Source organism: Hyla sarda, chromosome 2 (genome assembly GCF_029499605.1).
Source record: "Hyla sarda isolate aHylSar1 chromosome 2, aHylSar1.hap1, whole genome shotgun sequence".
In the NCBI taxonomy this organism is placed as follows: domain Eukaryota; kingdom Metazoa; phylum Chordata; class Amphibia; order Anura; family Hylidae; genus Hyla; species Hyla sarda.
Genome location: NC_079190.1, coordinates 504,906,550 through 504,925,434, shown reverse-complemented (window position 1 = coordinate 504,925,434; position 18,885 = coordinate 504,906,550). Strand labels below are relative to the sequence as shown.

Sequence of the window (18,885 nt, the reverse complement as noted above, 5' to 3'; positions counted from 1 at the left end):
GGCTTTCTAGTTCCTAGGCACTGCCTTCGGTGTTTTTTTTCCTAGATAGCGACCACAATGCGGTGCATAAGGTTTTATCAACCTCTTATATCCGCCCCTGTGCTGTGTCCTGATTGGCCGGAGAGCTATATGTCACATGATTTAGGCAATGATTGGATAATCTGGGGTCATGTGATCTTGATGATAGCTGCAAGGTATGCTGGGCTACCCTGACATCATCTCAGTGTTGCCAATACTAATTCCTTTCAATCGCCAAAACACCATGGCCCTCAATTACTAAGAGTGGAGCGTCGGTTTGTGTTTCATTTTTGCTTTTCTGACCTTTTTTTTCTCTTGGTATTTACTAATCTGTCGCACTTTTCCCAATCTTTTTAGTCCCAGGGAAAAAATCTGTTGCCCGGTAATTTCTGTCGCAGGGTTAATACTGATGCACATTAAAATCTGGTGCATGCATGAATCTGTCACAATGAAAATTCTATATATATATAGCAACAAGAGAATACAGCAGCACACTGCCAGCACAAAGATACAGATAAAACATGAAATGCTATACAGCTATAGTGCAAAAAAGGAAAAAGTGAGGTACTTAGCTGGCGGCCAAATAGTTTGGACCATCCCACCACAGTAAGGTGACCTCATTGGGACGGACCCTACACTGTGAATATGCCTCTGTGTAATCAGTTTAACAGGCATTGCAAGGTCTGAGACGTCCAGCACCTTATACACACCTAATAGAGGGGGGTGGGGTGCAGGAGCCAACATGGAGGCAGTCACTCCCCCGTATGTATAACACAAACAAGGATAAGTTAGCCAGCACTACTGATACCAAACTACTATATGGACCTGGCATACAGGTGCACGCTGCTAGACTGAATATACCGAAACAGGAGAATACAGCAGCACACTGCTAGCACAAAGATACAGATAAAATATGAAATGCTATACAGCTATGCTATATATCTATATATGTATATATATATATAGATATATATATGTATGTATATATATAAAACTATATATACCGATAGATACTGAAGATAGATAGATAGAAAGATAGACAGATATCTCTTTATATTAATACATTTAATAAAATAATGTGTGTATATATATATACATATAGATAGATGTATTAAAATGAGTATAAACTGTGCATATATATATATATATATATATATATCCAACAAAGAAATTCTTGCAGCACTACCTTATATCCAGTGCCCGGTGCCAGCACTCCAGACCTTACCACAGTCCAAGTAGAAATAGAAAAACAATAGTGCCGCACTCCAAAAAAATTTTTTAAACAAAAGGTGAATTTATTGTCTCACAACAAAACAGCAACGTTTCAGTTCCTCACTGGAACCTTTTTCAAGCTTGTTGTGAGACAATAAATTCACCTTTTTAAAAAATAAAACATTTTTTTTGGAGTGCCGCACTATTGTTTATATATATATTTTTTTTATTCACCATTATTACTGATACAATAGGGGGAACATTTTTATTGTGAAAAAAATAAACTAAATTACAAGTAATAATCGCTTGACGAGGCAGACAAAAGAGCAAACAGCCAGAGAATTTACTCCGCTTCCTGAAGCTTTAAAGTGTCGGGTTTTCTTCCCAGAAAATTCACATGATTTTAGGAGTGGTTTAGGATGAAATGTAGGGAACGCGCCTCATTTCCCGAAAACAACGCCCATTTTGTAGGTTTTTTTTTCCACTCAGAGCGATTCAGATTCTGTAGTATTTTTTCTGTCACACGGAACGTGTGCGTAAAACCTGACAAAAAGAGTCGGAATCCTGTCAGTAAATGAGGGTCCATGTGTTCCTCATCCCTCCTGCTAATAATGGCGCCATAGCCACCGATCCGATTGTGCCCTTAAGTTCTGAAGGAGACTGGGTTTACCATACTCGCTTATCTCTAGGCTGAGGTATTGCCTCTACACTATAGTATATCTACACTATAGTGCTAATACTGGACTGTAAGCACTATATGGCAGTATTATGTGAACACTATAATATTATATCTGTATGCATTATATGGCAGTATTATGTGAACACTATAATATTATATCTGTATGCATTATATGGCAGTATCACGTGAACACTTTATAGATATTGCTGTATGTAGGTGCTATTTGGCAGTATCGTGTAATCACTTTATAATATTACATTATGTAGGCACCATATGGCAGTTTCAATTGAATGCTTTATAATATTGGTTTACACAAGCACTATATGGCAGCATTATGTGAACACTTTATAATATTATATCTGTATGCATTATATGGCAGTATTATGTGCACACTTTATAATATTAGTTTTTATAGGCACAACATGGCAGTATTATGTGAACACTTTATAATATTGTATCTGTATGCATTATATGGCAGTATTATGTGAACACTTTATAATATTGTATCTGAATGCATTACATGGCAGTATTACGTGAACACTTTATAATATTGTATCTGTATGCATTATATGGCAGTATTATGTGAACACTATAATATTGTATCTGTATGCATTATATGGCAGTATTATGTGAACACTTTATAATATTAGTTTTTATAGGCACAACATGGCAGTATTATGTGAACACTTTATAATATTGTATCTGTATGCATTATATGGCAGTATTATGTGAACACTTTATAATATTGTATCTGAATGCATTACATGGCAGTATTACGTGAACACTTTATAATATTGTATCTGTATGCATTACATGGCAGTATTATGTGAACACTTTATAATATTTTATCTGTATGCATTACATGGCAGTATTACGTGAACACTTTATAATATTGTATCTGTATGCATTACATGGCAGTATTATGTGAACACTTTATAATATTGTATCTGTATGCATTATATGGCAGTATTATGTGAACACTTTATAATATTGTATCTGTATGCATTATATGGCAGTATTATGTGAACACTTTATAATATTGTATCTGTATGCATTATATGGCAGTATTATGTGAACACTTTATAATATTGTATCTGTATGCATTACATGGCAGTATTATGTGAACACTTTATAATATTGTATCTGTATGCATTACATGGCAGTATTACGTGAACACTTTATAATATTGTATCTGTATGCATTATATGGCAGTATTATGTGAACACTTTATAATATTGTATCTGTATGCATTACATGGCAGTATTATGTGAACACTTTATAATATTGTATCTGTATGCATTATATGGCAGTATTATGTGAACACTTTATAATATTGTATCTGTATGCATTACATGGCAGTATTATGTGCACACTTTATAATATTGTATCTGTATGCATTATATGGCAGTATTATGTGAACACTTTATAATATTGTATCTGTATGCATTACATGGCAGTATTATGTGAACACTTTATAATATTGTATCTGTATGCATTACATGGCAGTATTATGTGCACACTTTATAATATTGTATCTGTATGCATTATATGGCAGTATTATGTGAACACTTTATAATATTGTATCTGTATGCATTACATGGCAGTATTATGTGAACACTTTATAATATTGTATCTGTATGCATTACATGGCAGTATTATGTGAACACTTTATAATATTGTATCTGTATGCATTACATGGCAGTATTATGTGCACACTTTATAATATTGTATCTGTATGCATTACATGGCAGTATTATGTGCACACTTTATAATATTGTATCTGTATGCATTATATGGCAGTATTATGTGAACACTATAATATTATATCTGTATGCATTATATGGCAGTATTATGTGAACACTATAATATTATATCTGTATGCATTATATGGCAGTATTATGTGAACACTTTATAAATATTGCTGTATGTAGGTGCTATTTGGCAGTATCGTGTAATCACTTTATAATATTACATTATGTAGGCACCATATGGCAGTTTCAATTGAATGCTTTATAATATTGGTTTACACAAGCACTATATGGCAGCATTATGTGAACACTTTATAATATTATATCTGTATGCATTATATGGCAGTATTATGTGCACACTTTATAATATTAGTTTTTATAGGCACAACATGGCAGTATTATGTGAACACTATAATATTGTATCTGTATGCATTATATGGCAGTATTATGTGAACACTTTATAATATTAGTTTTTATGGGCACAACATGGCAGTATTATGTGAACACTTTATAATATTGTATCTGTATGCATTATATGGCAGTATTATGTGAACACTTTATAATATTGTATCTGAATGCATTACATGGCAGTATTACGTGAACACTTTATAATATTGTATCTGTATGCATTACATGGCAGTATTATGTGAACACTTTATAATATTTTATCTGTATGCATTACATGGCAGTATTACGTGAACACTTTATAATATTGTATCTGTATGCATTACATGGCAGTATTATGTGAACACTTTATAATATTGTATCTGTATGCATTATATGGCAGTATTATGTGAACACTTTATAATATTGTATCTGTATGCATTATATGGCAGTATTATGTGAACACTTTATAATATTGTATCTGTATGCATTACATGGCAGTATTATGTGAACACTTTATAATATTGTATCTGTATGCATTACATGGCAGTATTACGTGAACACTTTATAATATTGTATCTGTATGCATTATATGGCAGTATTATGTGAACACTTTATAATATTGTATCTGTATGCATTACATGGCAGTATTATGTGAACACTTTATAATATTGTATCTGTATGCATTACATGGCAGTATTATGTGCACACTTTATAATATTGTATCTGTATGCATTATATGGCAGTATTATGTGAACACTTTATAATATTGTATCTGTATGCATTATATGGCAGTATTATGTGAACACTTTATAATATTGTATCTGTATGCATTACATGGCAGTATTATGTGCACACTTTATAATATTGTATCTGTATGCATTATATGGCAGTATTATGTGAACACTATAATATTGTATCTGTATGCATTATATGGCAGTATTATGTGAACACTTTATAATATTGTATCTGTATGCATTATATGGCAGTATTATGTGAACACTTTATAATATTGTATCTGTATGCATTATATGGCAGTATTATGTGCACACTTTATAATATTGTATCTGTATGCATTATATGGCAGTATTATGTGAACACTTTATAATATTGTATCTGTATGCATTATATGGCAGTATTATGTGAACACTTTATAATATTGTATCTGCATGCATTATATGGCAGTATCATCTAAACATTATACGGTACTCTTATGTTGCTCTGTATAGTGTTATTGTTTAGAAACTATTTAGTGTTATTAAAAGTAAAACTCCAGCGTTTGTCTCCCGTGCATTTTGCAAAGACTTGCAGAGAGTTGCAGCTCAAGCTGGACGGTACAATTGCGCCAACCGTACGACGCTCAGCAAGTTCCGTGCATGAGTCTCGTTCATTAGAAAAGGGCTCGTGCACGGAACTCACTGAGCATCAGTACAGTCACCTCAGACACTGTACCGCCCACCGTGAGCTTTGTCTCTACACAATAACCTTTGCAGCGCGGGCAGGAGACCAACACCAGCCGTACACTTTTAGGGTATGTTCACATAGTGCTGGGCGGTATGACCAAAAATGCATATCACGGTATTTTTGTAAGTTATGGCAGTTCCACGGTATTTAACGGTATCCCCCCCCCCCACTGAGGAACTAATGGTATGATCATATGTGACCCCGCCAGCACTTTAAGTTAATGAGATGCGAGCCGCCGGCGCTTTAAATTCACGAGATGCGGCCCGCTGGCGCTTTCAGTGAATGAGATGCAGGCCGCCATTGCTTTTTAATGAATGAGTTGCGGGCCGCCGGTGCTTTAAATTAATAAATTAAGTTGCGAGCCGGAAGCTGTCACCTCCCCCTGCAAGCGCTAAAGGCCAGGCTTTTAGCACTTGCAGGGGGAGGTGACAGCTCGCCGCGGCCCGCATCTCATTAATTTAAAGCGCCGGCTGCTCGCAACTTAATAATTTAAAGCGCCGTGGCCACAACTCATCTGTGGGTGATAATTGATTAATTCGAGGGGGGAGGGGCCCGACTGGTATTGCGGTATAGGAAAAATTCCCATCGTACAGAAAAAACATACCGGTATTTGGTATGAACCGCCCAGCACTACCTTCACAAATGAATATTTTTGCTCCGGCAGATTTTCTCCGGCAGATTTTACTTCAATGTGTAGCAAAATCTGGTGCGAAAAATCTGCAGCAAAAATACGCACGTGTAAACGTTCCCTAAAAGAGTACAATGTAAAACAGTATTATGGGAGTACTTAAAAATTCTATTGCTTAGCGGGGTTTAGTTTTTTATTTTTGCACTATATAGCGTTATCATTTGTTCTTTAGTGACATCTTTATGGTCATTTTTTTATAGGTATAGGTCACCTCAAAACATTTGGATATGGCGATTACTTTTAGGGACCTACATGGACTTTGATCCGGGCCCAGAGGAGGCAACAGAAAATAATGCAAAAAAACAAAAATAACCTCATTTTATAAGATTTCTAAGCACATACTAAGGACTAGGAAGGTTCAAGTAGGAAATAAAAATTGTCATATGAGATATATCCCGCATTGAGCAGAATTGGTGCCATCACTCGGCAGGTTGGGGATTGTAGTGTAGAGGAGGGAGTACGATCAGGTGTCAGGAACCCAGAGCTAAACATAGACCCCCACTCCCTCTGATCACAAGAGCTGCATCAACCACAATGGAAAAAAAAAACAACAACCCATCACCCTGTGTCAGATGCCGGCACCGTACACTTGAGCACCTTGTTTAACCCCTTTATATCAGTGACAAGACATGTATGTACAGCGTATAATGTAATATTGATGATGATGATGATGGACAACATACGGGGTTAAATGGGTACTCCGCTGCTCAGGGTTTGGAACAAACTGTTCCCAATGCTGGAGCCAGCGACGGGAGCTCGTGATGTCATAGCCCCGCCCCCTTGTGATGTCATGCTCCGCCGCCTTAATGCAAGTCTATGGGAGGGGGCTATGACATCACAAGCTCCCGACACCGGCTCCAGCATTCAGAAATGTTTGTTCCAAACCTTGAGCAGCGGAGTACCCCTTTAACCCTAAAATCTGTAAGATTGGCTGTGTGTAAGGAAGGTTTTCCATTGCTAAAGAATTGTAAGATTTTCCTTTCTTCCGGATCCACCAGGACTTGCAGATAGGATTGTACCACACACCATAGATTCAGCAGACAGAATCATGGGTAATAGACTGTAATAAGCCACCTCAACAGGATCAAAACTGAATGGTTTAGATACAGCAGCTCTATAAAGATAGGATTAGATACACTTGCCTGGTATCACACATGATAGGCTTAGATACAAGGGCTCAGCAGACAATATCACACGTAATAGTTGAGCTGGTGAATCTGAGCCTATCATTTGTGATACTGTTAGGTGAGCTGGTGTATCCAAGCCTGACAGTATCACAGAAGTACATTTTGAATCACTAGTCTGTACAACAGTGTTTTCCAAACAGTGTGACTCCAGCTGTTGCAAAACCAACTCCCAGCATGTCCTAGCATGCTGAAAATTGCAGTTTTGCAACAGCTGGAGAAACAATGTTTTAAATACAAAGCTGTACAAACTGCTGCCCCTATATATACACAATACATTTTATATTTATCTAATTTATTACTTTATCAGAAAAGAAACAAATGAATCCCAGATTGTTTGCTTAGATTCTCACAAATTAAAAAAACAACATAAAAAATAACTAGAATTATATAATATAGATACAAATTAAATAAAATAAAAAATAAATAAAATATAAGTTTTAACATGATATTTTCTATAGCCCTTTTAAAAAATAAATAAAATAAATGAATTTGCGATCAGGATAGCACAAAAGATTTTCTTGCATAAAAAATAAATGTAAAAAAATAATTTTTCTTAGATTGGAATTAATTTAAAAAGCATTTCCCATCTTACACAATGTAAATTTATAATGTTGGAAGCTTTAGACATACATTTTAATGCAGTACAGGTGAACGTTGGCGAGAGAAAAAGAAAAATAACCAAAATGTTACGGTACATTTATTTTTTAAAACTGAAATTTTCTTTTATTCTCAAATTGGTTCAGATTTTGCTGATTTGATTTACCTTAATTTTAAGTCCAGAAAATAATTACAATTTCTCTGTACCGTTCTATTTTAAAAAAATAATAATAATTAAAATAAATCATAATTACCTAGAAAAAAAATAATGTACACTCTAAAGAGTTAGCTCATATATGGAGTAATATACCTCCCATAAAAATTAATACATTAATAAATAAAATATTTGTATTCAATTTTAGTTCAGAAAAAAGAAAAGAAAAAATAATTACAATTTATCTATAATCATGTATTTCAAAATCTAGATTCTTAAAAGTTACATGATGTTAGAAGTAGGATACCTTCCCATAAAAAATAATACATTAATTAATAAATAATTGTATTCAATTTTAGTTTAGAAAAAAGAAAAGAAAAAATAATTACAATTTATCTATAATCATTTATTTAAAAATCAAGATTGCAAAAAGCTAAATAATATTAGAAGTAGGATACCTTCCCATAAAAAATAAATCAAAAATTCAAGAATCTTTGACGTCCTTAGAGACCTCCGTATGTATTTCTTTTTAAACAAGACACATGTAGAGTTCCCTTTTAACTTTAAAGGGGTACTCCGGTGAAAACCTTTTTTCTTTTAAATCAACTGGTGGCGGAAAGTTAAACAGATTTGTAAATTACTTCTATTAAAAAATCTTAATCCTTCCAGTACTTATTAGCTGCTGAATGCTACAGAGGAAATTCCTTTCTTTTTGGAACGCTGATGACATCACGAGCACAGTGCTCTCTGCTGACATCTCTGTCCATTTTAGCAACCGTTCAAAGCAGATGTATGCTAAGGGCAGCATGGTGGCTCAGTGGTTAGCACTGCTGCCTTGCAGTGCTGGGGACTTGGGTTCAAATCCCACTAAGGACAACAATAAATAAAGCGTTATTATTATTATTATAATAACGTCAGCAGAGAGCACTGTGCTCGTGATGTCATCAGTGTTCCAAAAAGAAAAGAATTTCCTCTGTAGTATTCAGCAGCTAATAAGTACAGGAAGGATTAAGATTTTTTTAATAGAAGTAATTTACAAATATGTTTAACTTTCTGCCACCAGTTGATTTAAAAGAAAAAAGGTTTTCACCGGAGTACCCCTTTAAATTCTACACATTTGTAATGCAGAACCACAACTTTTTTTTCCGCATTAACTAATGATAAATTAATTTAACCCTGGGCCTCCGGATTCACATCGTCTACGTAACGTATCTAAGAGCCACGAGTGAGAATTGAATACGTGCAGATGTCTGGTAGATAAGTTCCCAGCCCTGTTATAAAGCACAGGAAACCTCGATGTCGAAACGCACAGATGCTGATCTACACTTGGTAACCACACCGAGCAACAAATTCTACAGCTTTTTAGGTTGTTTTCTTTTTTCCCTTGTTTGGATTTTATCCGGCTGTTTTTTTTTCCCACCAGATTTACTATTTTGGCACATGTCTCAGGAAATTTGTGGCACCCAAAACCATTATCAGAAAAGTTATAATATAAAAAAAAATATATATATTTAAAATTAAGTAATTTTTCATCCCTATACAGATCTGTTGTATTTTTTTTAATAATTTTTTTTTTTTAAATAAATCTTTAGAGTTCACAGAAGAAAAACTGTGGAGAGGCCCACTTTATCTGGTTAAAAAATGCAAATTGTGGGGGTTGTTTGGGTTTCGATCTCGAAAGCGTCTCAATTTGCTAAGATTTTGGCACACTAAGAAATGCACCAAAACTGTTAGTAAATCTGGGCCGTTGTATATTAATATAAAAAACAAAATCCTGCATTATTGGTATTAACAAATATTTTATTAATAGAATTGGCTGTTTTAAATAGTTTTGGGGTAGCTTTAGAATAAGGGGATGAAATGCCCAATTTTTCATATTTTTCCCGATTTTTCATATTTTACGGTTTTTATCATTTTGTAATGGGTTTGGACATGACTACCAATAGGATGACCTACAGTTGTGGTCTAAATCTGTGACCCTCCAGATGTTGCAAAACTTCAACTCCCAGCATGCCCGGACAGCCTACGGCTGTCCGGGCATGCTGGGAGTTGAAGTTTTGCAACATTTGGAGGGCCACAGTTTGAGACCCCTGACCTGCAGATTAGTTGTTCAGTCTGATTAGAAGAAGCAGCAGCATTTTTTGGTGTAGGCTTCCCTAGTCTTGATATTCTTGCATGGATTTTTGATATGGCGGCTCCTCAGGGGCGGCTCCTCAAGGCACTCCTCATTGTTATGGATGAGACATATACAAATTTAAACATGTTCCTTAAAGGGTAGCTCCCACCATCCTATTTTTTTTTTTCTGTCCCTGCCTATTGCCAATCTATCCCTAACCCCCTCCCTGCTTTAAATTTTTCTTTTTACTATATTAAAAATAACTTTTTTTCTGCCTGGTAGTGTGCTCACTACCAGGCAGACTTTCCCAGCAGGCACCACGTCACTAATACCTGCTGGGGGGGACTTCCGCCCTTAGTTCATCTACACAGGGTGCCTCCAGCTGTTTCACCACTACAACTCCCAGCTTGCCCTGACATCTATTGGCTGTCAGGGCATGCTGGGAGTTGTAGTATTGAAACACCTGGAGGCACCCTGTGTAGATAAACTATTAGCTAGTTACATGCGGCACTAAGGCACTAGCCTGTTCTCTCCGGTCCCCCCCCCCCACGCCATACCCTGTTCTCTCCATCACAAACCCCCCCCCCGCCCCGCATACCCCGTTCCCTCCATCACAAACCCCCCTCCCGCATACCCCGTTCCCTCATTACACTTACTGCAGAGTCCGGCAGCGGGTGTGCAGGGACAGCGGCGGCGACGAGGCGGCGGCGATTTGCGGGAGGAGTGGCCTCCCAGCCAGTGGCCAGGGAGCCAATGCGCTTGCTCCCGCCTGTCTGATTGACAGGCAGGGAGCAAGTGCAGCCTAACTGAAAAAGGACTGATTGCCAGGCCAAAATCAGTCCTTTTTCAGGCGTGACGTCACGCCAGGCTGCAGCCGGCCACTAGGAGGGAGACCCCTAGTGGCCGGTTTTCAAATGTAAATTAAACCATTTTAATAAAAAAAAAAAAAATAAATACAAGTATATTAGAGATATGTTGTAGTACATAAGTACTACAACATATCAAAAAATAAAGTTGGTGCCAGTGCCCATTTAAAGGGGTACTACCGTACTCCGCCCCTAGACATCTTTTCCCCTAGCCAAAGGATAGGGGATAAGATGTCAGATCGCCGCGGTCCCGCTGCCGCTGCGGCACCGCGCTGTCATTACTGCACAGAGCGAGTTTGCTCTGCACGTAATGACGGGCAATACAGGGGCCGGAGCATAGTTAGGTCACGGCTCCACCCCTCGTGACATCACGGCCCGCCCTCCTCAATACGAGTCTATGGGAGCGGGCGTGGCAGTCGTTACGCCCCTGCTATAGACTTGTTTTAAGGGGGCAGGCCGTGATGTGATGAGGGGCGGAGCCATGACGTCACACTGCTCCGTCCCCTGTATCGCCCATCATTACGCACAGAGCGAACTCTCTCTGTGCAGTAATGATAGCGGGGTGCCGCAGCGGCAATCCCAGGGGTCCCCAGCAGCGGGACCGCGGCGATCTGACATCTTATCCCCTATCCTTTGGATAGGGGATAAGATGTCTAGGGGTGGAGTAGCCCTTTAAGGGGGTACTCCTCTGCTAGACATGTTATCCCCTATCCAAAGGCCGTCCCCTCGCGATCTCTGCCACATCACCCTAGTCTTCCGGTGCACGGAGCCAACTCCATGCAATGCCGGATGACTGGTGAACACAGCCACCACGCCCCCTCCATTCATGTCTATGGGAGGAGGTGTGACTGCTGTGTACTAGCCATGTGTACACGCCCCCTCCCATAGACATGAATGGAAGGGGCGTGGCATGACGTCACCATCACGGACCGTTATGCCGCAGCACCAGCCTGGAGATTGCGGGGGTTCCCCACGGCCGGACCCCTCGCGATCAGACAGGTTATCTCCTATCCTTTGGATAGGGGAAAACATGTATGGGGCGGAGGAGTACCCCTTTAAAGGGTTTGTAGGAGATAAGATAAATTTGACTGAGAAGAAGAGACTTTTGTCCATGGACTGTGTCTGATATTACAGCCGCAATACCAGACACAGTCTCTATTCAAGGATGGCGCTGTTTCTGGAAGTAGACAACCACATTTTTCCAAACCCTTCCAGCTCTTTAAAACTGTAGAAATAATAAAATTTCTTGAAAATACCGAACTGTAGTTATTAGAAATATAAACATGACTTAAACTATTACATTACCTAAAAAGTATATAAAGACGATAAGGGGAGATTTATCAAAATCTGTCCAGAGAAAAAGATGCTGAGTTGCCCAAAGCAACCAATCAGATCGCTTCTTTAATTTTCAGAGGCCTTTTCAAAAATGAGCAAAGCAATCTGATTCGTTGCTGTGGGTAACTTTTCCTCTGCACAAATTTTGCTAAATCTTCCCCAATTGTTTTGAATTGTTTTCTTTAAACTGTTCTTATTTTCATTTCAGGATTTACATTTTTTTATTATTTTTACTGTTTCTGTTGCCAAAATTGCTGATTTTTAGTCACAACACTACCCAGGAAAAAAGTAATCAAAGGTGATCAAAGGGCACCAATAAAAACTACAGCCCCGTATACGGAAACATTTGAAAGCCATAGGTGGTCAAAATAGGGCAATTTTAAACATATTACTTTTGTTATAAAAAAAAAAAAAATTAATAAAAATAAAAACAGTAATAGAAAAACATGTAACATGGGGATCATTTTAATCGTATTAACCCACAGAATAAAGAGAACATCAGTTTTAATGTAAAATGCGCTGCATAAAAACAAAACCCCCTAAAAGTAGCAAAATTGGGGTTTTCTTTTTTAATTTCCTGCCAGAAATAATTTTTTTATGGTAAAGGAAATGGACAGATGGAGCACGGACTCCTGGCGCTGGACAACGCCGCAGAGAATGTAGAAAATGGAGGATGGAATCCAACTCAGTTGCAAATAAAATTCAATTTATTAGTAGACAAATGCAGGGACACGAGGGTTACGCGTTTCAAGTGCTACAAGCGCTCTTAGTCATACACCATATACAAAGGAAACATGGGTCTATATAGGTGGAGCAATGGCAAATGATCACAGGTGATGGAGTCAGATGCCATTAACTCCTTACACACCTCTCTGCAAAAAGAAGCATCTCACAGTGTATAGTACAAAACAGACAATAAAAACCATATAAAGTAATGGAAGATAAAAGAGTCTGGATGTGTGCTAAATAAGGAGAACAGGGACAAATAAATAAACGAAATGAAATATGCATAAGAGAGGGACAATGTTGTAAATCACCAAAAAAGATACAGATAACATTGAAAGAAATTATAATTATAAAAAAAGATATAAATATCCTCCATAAATGCAATGGATTTTAAATGTACATGTTTGGTGACTACAATAAATAGCAAGGGCTTACTGGAAAATATATCCAAATTTTAATGGTGAAGAATTACGTCTTGCCGTTTATTTAAAGGGGTACTCTGCCCCTGGCATCTTATCCCCTATACAAAGGATAGGGGATAAGATGTTAGATCGCCGCAGTCCCGCTGCTGGGGACCCCGGGTATCGCCGCTGCGGCACCCCGCTATCATTACAGCACAGAGCGAGTTCGCGCTGTGTGTAATGACGGGTGATACAGGGGCCGGAGCAGCGTGACGTCATGGCTCCGCCCCTCATGACATCACGGCCTGTCCCCTTAATGCAAGTCTATGGCAGGGGGCGTGACGACCGCCACGCTCCCTCCCATAGACTTGTATTGACGGGGGCGGGCCGTGACGTCACGAGGGGCGGAGCCGTAACGTAACGATGCTCCGGCCCCTGTATTGCCCTTCATTACGTGCAGAGCGAACTCGCTCTGTGCTGTAATGATAGCGGGGTGCCGCAGCGGCGATACCCCGGGGTCCCCAGCAGCAGGACTGCGGCGATCTAACATCTTATCCCCTATCCTTTGGATAGGGGATAAGATGTCTAGGGGCGGAGTACCCCTTTAAGCCCAGTGGAACACGGGTAGAGAGCTTAAGAATCCAAAAGATTTCCCGGTTCAGAAGCTTTCTCCTGTGATCACCACCTCTTTTAGAAGGGTTGACACGTTCTATGGCAGTGCAGTGAAGAGTTGAGAAAATGCCACTATGTACCTCAGCACAATGTTTGGAAACTGATGACGTATTCCTAGATAAGAAGTGAGGTATGTCAGACCATAGGTGTTTGCGCAATCTAATCTTCAGTGCATTTGTTGTACATCCAACGTATTGTAAACGGCATGCCGTACACGATATCAGGTAAACTACATAACTAGTATTACAATTACAATATTGTTTGATTGAAAAAGATTCATTAGTCGAGAAAGACACGAAGGACCTGGTAACGTGCCTGACAGAACAACAAATGCACCGATTGTGCCCCGATGTTGTACGGGTACTCAGAAATACTCAGAAATAGACTAGGTGAGACTTTCTGACCAATCGTGGGTGCTCGTCTAGCAATACACTTGTACCCAGATTTTCTTACACTCTGTAATAGAGGATCTGACAAAACCATATGCATGGTGAAGGATCAGTGGCTCGATTACTCATCGTATTCCTACGCGAGCCATGCAGTAAATCGGATCGGTTCCTCTGCAGGGCTATGCGTTTAGCCCTATCCAGGGACCATGTAGGATAGTCCCTGGACAACAGGCGTTTACGCACAGAGTCAGCTTCTTTTAAAAAATCTAAATCAGTTGTACAGTTCCTGCGTGCCCTGATCATCTGACCCACCGGCAGGTTCTTGAGAACATGCGGTGGGTGACACGAGCGGGCACACAGGATAGAATTAACGGCCGTACTCTTGCGAAACGTAGTATAAAATACTCTGTTGGTTTTGTCATCACCGACGAAATTGAGGTCAAGAAAAGACACCGAATTGTTGTGGTGGGCAACAGTAAACTTAAGGTTGCAAGTATTGCCATTCAAAAGAGATGCAAAATCTGGCACGGCCGCCACATCGCGACCCCATATGAATATGAGGTCGTCGATGTAGCGACCGTACCAGACCAGATCATCAATGAATGGGTTATTCGGGGAGAACAAATAATTTGACTCCCAACAGCACATAAAAATGTTTGCCAACGAGGGGGAAAATTTCGCCCCCATCGAGGCTCCAGTTGTTTGAATGAAAAAACAGCCGTCAAACATAAAATAATTATGTTCCAGAAAGAAGTTTACAGTGGTGCACTTTCTGCGTCATGTAGGTCTGTGAAAGGAAAAATAAATAAGTCTTTAAGGAGTCGAGGAGGAAAAATATGAGAATGCAAAAATTTAAATAGGCTGCGTCCTCAAGGGGTTAAAAACATGTGTTATAATAAGTTTTTAAATACTCGTCTCTTTGTGCTGTCGGGTGCCCCCACCTGTGACCACATCGCATGACTGCAAAACCAAAACAGATAACCAGAGGCCATAAGGCAGGACAAGGCGAGAGGGTAGTACAAATGTGGCGTCACTTCTGTGGTCTGTGATGTCCGCTCTTCAGGTGTCAAACTTTCAATCCTCAGAACTTCAAGACTTGTGACACAAGTATCAGGGTGATACCCCAAGTGTCCGCTATTAACTCTTCAATGAATCATAGAAGTCATTGTTATTCTCAGAGCGGCTGTAAATTTATATCCAACTATTTATATCCAAATTTATATCCAACTATGACAGATTTCGTTTTTCTGCACTGGTTTGTATTATAATGTATCTTTTATTACATTGTATCCATCTATTAAATTGTAACTATTATTACAGTGTATCTTATTACATTGTATCTTATTACACCGTAATATTACATCGTACCTATCATTACATTATATCTATTACACTGTATCTATTTATTAATACATCATATCTTCTATTACATTGTATCTTTTATTACATGATATCTTTTATTACTTTTTATCTGTTATATTGTATCTATTGTTATATTGTATCTATTATTATATTGTATCTTTTATTACATTGTATTATTATATTGTATCATTATATTGTATTATTATATTTTATTCTATTGTATCTATTATTTTGTATTATATCTATAATTATATTGTATCATTATATTGTATTATTATATTTTATTATATTGTATTATTATATTTTATTATATTGTATCTATTATATTGTATATATTATTATATTGTATCTTCTATTATATTGTATCTATTATATCGTATCTTCTATTATATTGTATCTATTATTACATTTTATCTTTCATTACATTGTATATATAATTATATTGTGTCAATTATTACATTGTATTTATTATATTGTATATATAATTATATTGTGTCAATTATTACATTGTATTTATTATATTGTATCTATGAATATATTGTATCTATTATTACATTTTATCTTTCATTACATTGTATATATAATTATATTGTGTCTATTATTACATTGTATCTATTATATTGCATCTATGAATATATTGTATCTATTATTACATTGTATCTATGAATATATTGTATCTATTATTACATTGTATCTATTGTATCTATGAATATATTGTATCTATTATTACATTGTATCTATTGTATCTATGAATATATTGTATCTAATATTACATTGTATCTATGAATATATTGTATCTATTATTACATTGTATCTATGAATATATTGTGTCTATTATTACATTGTATCTATTATATTGTATCTATGAATATATTGTATCTATTATTACATTGTATCTATTGTATCTATGAATATATTGTATCTATTATTACATTGTATCTATTATACTGTATCTATGAATATATTGTGTCTATTATTACATTGTATCTATTGTATCTATGAATATATTGTATCTATTATTACATTGTATCTATTATACTGTATCTCTGTAGTAATAGTCACAGTCTTTGTCCCTATCTCACAATCTCTCTTTTTGATTACAGATGCACAATTTTTAGGTCTGGCCGATCTCAGATACTGTTACATGCTGGACGGCATATTGTTTTTCTATGCGATCATTGTCACCGCGCTGTTCTTCAGAGAGAAGGTAAAGGATATTTATTATTTGAAAATGTGTCATGTGTAACCTATAGGCTACATTTTCCATTGCATATTTAACCAGCTATTCCGGAAAATGCAGCCACATTTTCCGGCATAATTGGCGCATAACATAAAGCATGAACCGAATTTCACACTGGGTGAAAACATATACTCGGGCAGTGCAGGCCTCTGACTACGGGCAGCGTAGATCCAGAGGTGACTACTTATAGAATCTTCAGCTCAAGAATCAGCCATTTAATAACCAGTAGAGACAATGGGGGAGATTTATCAAAACCTGTGCAGAGGCCTAGTTAAAAATGAAAGAAGCGATCTGATTGGTTGCCATGCCAACTGGGCAAATTTTCCTCTGGACAGGTTTTGATAAATCTCCCCCAGAGCAGTATTATAGTAGTTATATTCTTGTATATAGGAGCAGTATTATAGTAGTTATATTCTTGTATATAGGAGCAGTATTATAGTAGTTATATTCTTGTATATAGGAGCAGTATTATAGAAGCTATATTCTTGTATATAGGAGCAGTATTATAGTAGATATATTCTTGTATATAGGAGCAGTATTATAGTAGTTATATTCTTGTATATAGGAGCAGTATTATAGGAGTTATATTCTTGTATATAGGGGCAGTATTATAGTAGTTATATTCTTGTATATAGGAGCAGTATTATAGTAGTTATATTCTTATATATAGGAGGAGTATTATAGTAGTTATATTCTTGTATATAAGAGCAGTATTATAGTAGTTATATTCTTGTATATAGGAGTGTCACGATGCCGGCTGGCAGGTAGTGGACCCTCTGTGCCAGAGAGGGATTGGCGTGGACCGTGCTAGTGGACCGGTTCTAAGCCACTACTGGTTTTCACCAGAGCCCGCCGCAAAGCGGGATGGTCTTGCTGCGGCGGTAGTGACCAGGTCGTATCCACTAGCAACGGCTCAACCTCTCTGACTGCTGAAGATAGGCGCGGTACAAGGGAGTAGACAGAAGCAAGGTCGGATGTAGCAGAAGGTCGGGGCAGGCAGCAAGGATCGTAGTCAGGGGCAACGGCAGAAGGTCTGGAAACACAGGCAAGGAACACACAAGGAACGCTTTCACTGGCACTAAGGCAACAAGATCCGGCAAGGGAGTGCAAGGGAAGTGAGGTAATATAGGGAAGTGCACAGGTGATACCCTAATTGGAACCACTGCGCCAATCAGCGGCGCAGTGGCCCTTTAAATCGCAGAGACCCGGCGCGCGCGCGCCCTAGGGAGCGGGGCCGCGCGCGCCGGGACAGAACAGACGGGGAGCGAGTCAGGTAGGGGAGCCGGGGTGCGCATCGCGAGCGGGCGCTACCCGCATCGCGAATCGCATCCCGGCTGGCAGCGGGATCGCAGCGCCCCGGGTCAGAGGACGTGACCGGAGCGCTGCAGCGGAGAGAGTGAAGCGAGCGCTCCGGGGAGGAGCGGGGACCCGGAGCGCTCGGCGTAACAGTACCCCCCCCCCTTGGGTCTCCCCCTCTTCTTGGAGCCTGAGAACCTGAGGAGCAGACTTTTGTCAAGGATGTTGTCCTCAGGTTCCCAGGATCTCTCTTCAGGACCACAACCCTCCCAGTCTACTAAAAAAAAATTTTTCCCTCTGACCTTTTTGGCAGCCAAAATTTCCTTGACCGAGAAGACGTCCGAGGAGCCG

General features: G+C 38.2%; 1 protein-coding gene across 1 annotated transcript in view; it reads left to right on the top strand.

Moving 5' to 3' along the window:
- Nucleotides 1–18,885, top strand: part of CD247 (CD247 molecule) — a 132,256-nt gene that overhangs the window by 54,585 nt on the left and 58,786 nt on the right. Inside the window, exon 2 of the mRNA XM_056559890.1 lies at nt 17,102–17,205. Coding sequence (XP_056415865.1) covers nt 17,102–17,205 — 104 coding nt within the window. The remainder of the gene's footprint in view (nt 1–17,101; nt 17,206–18,885) is intronic.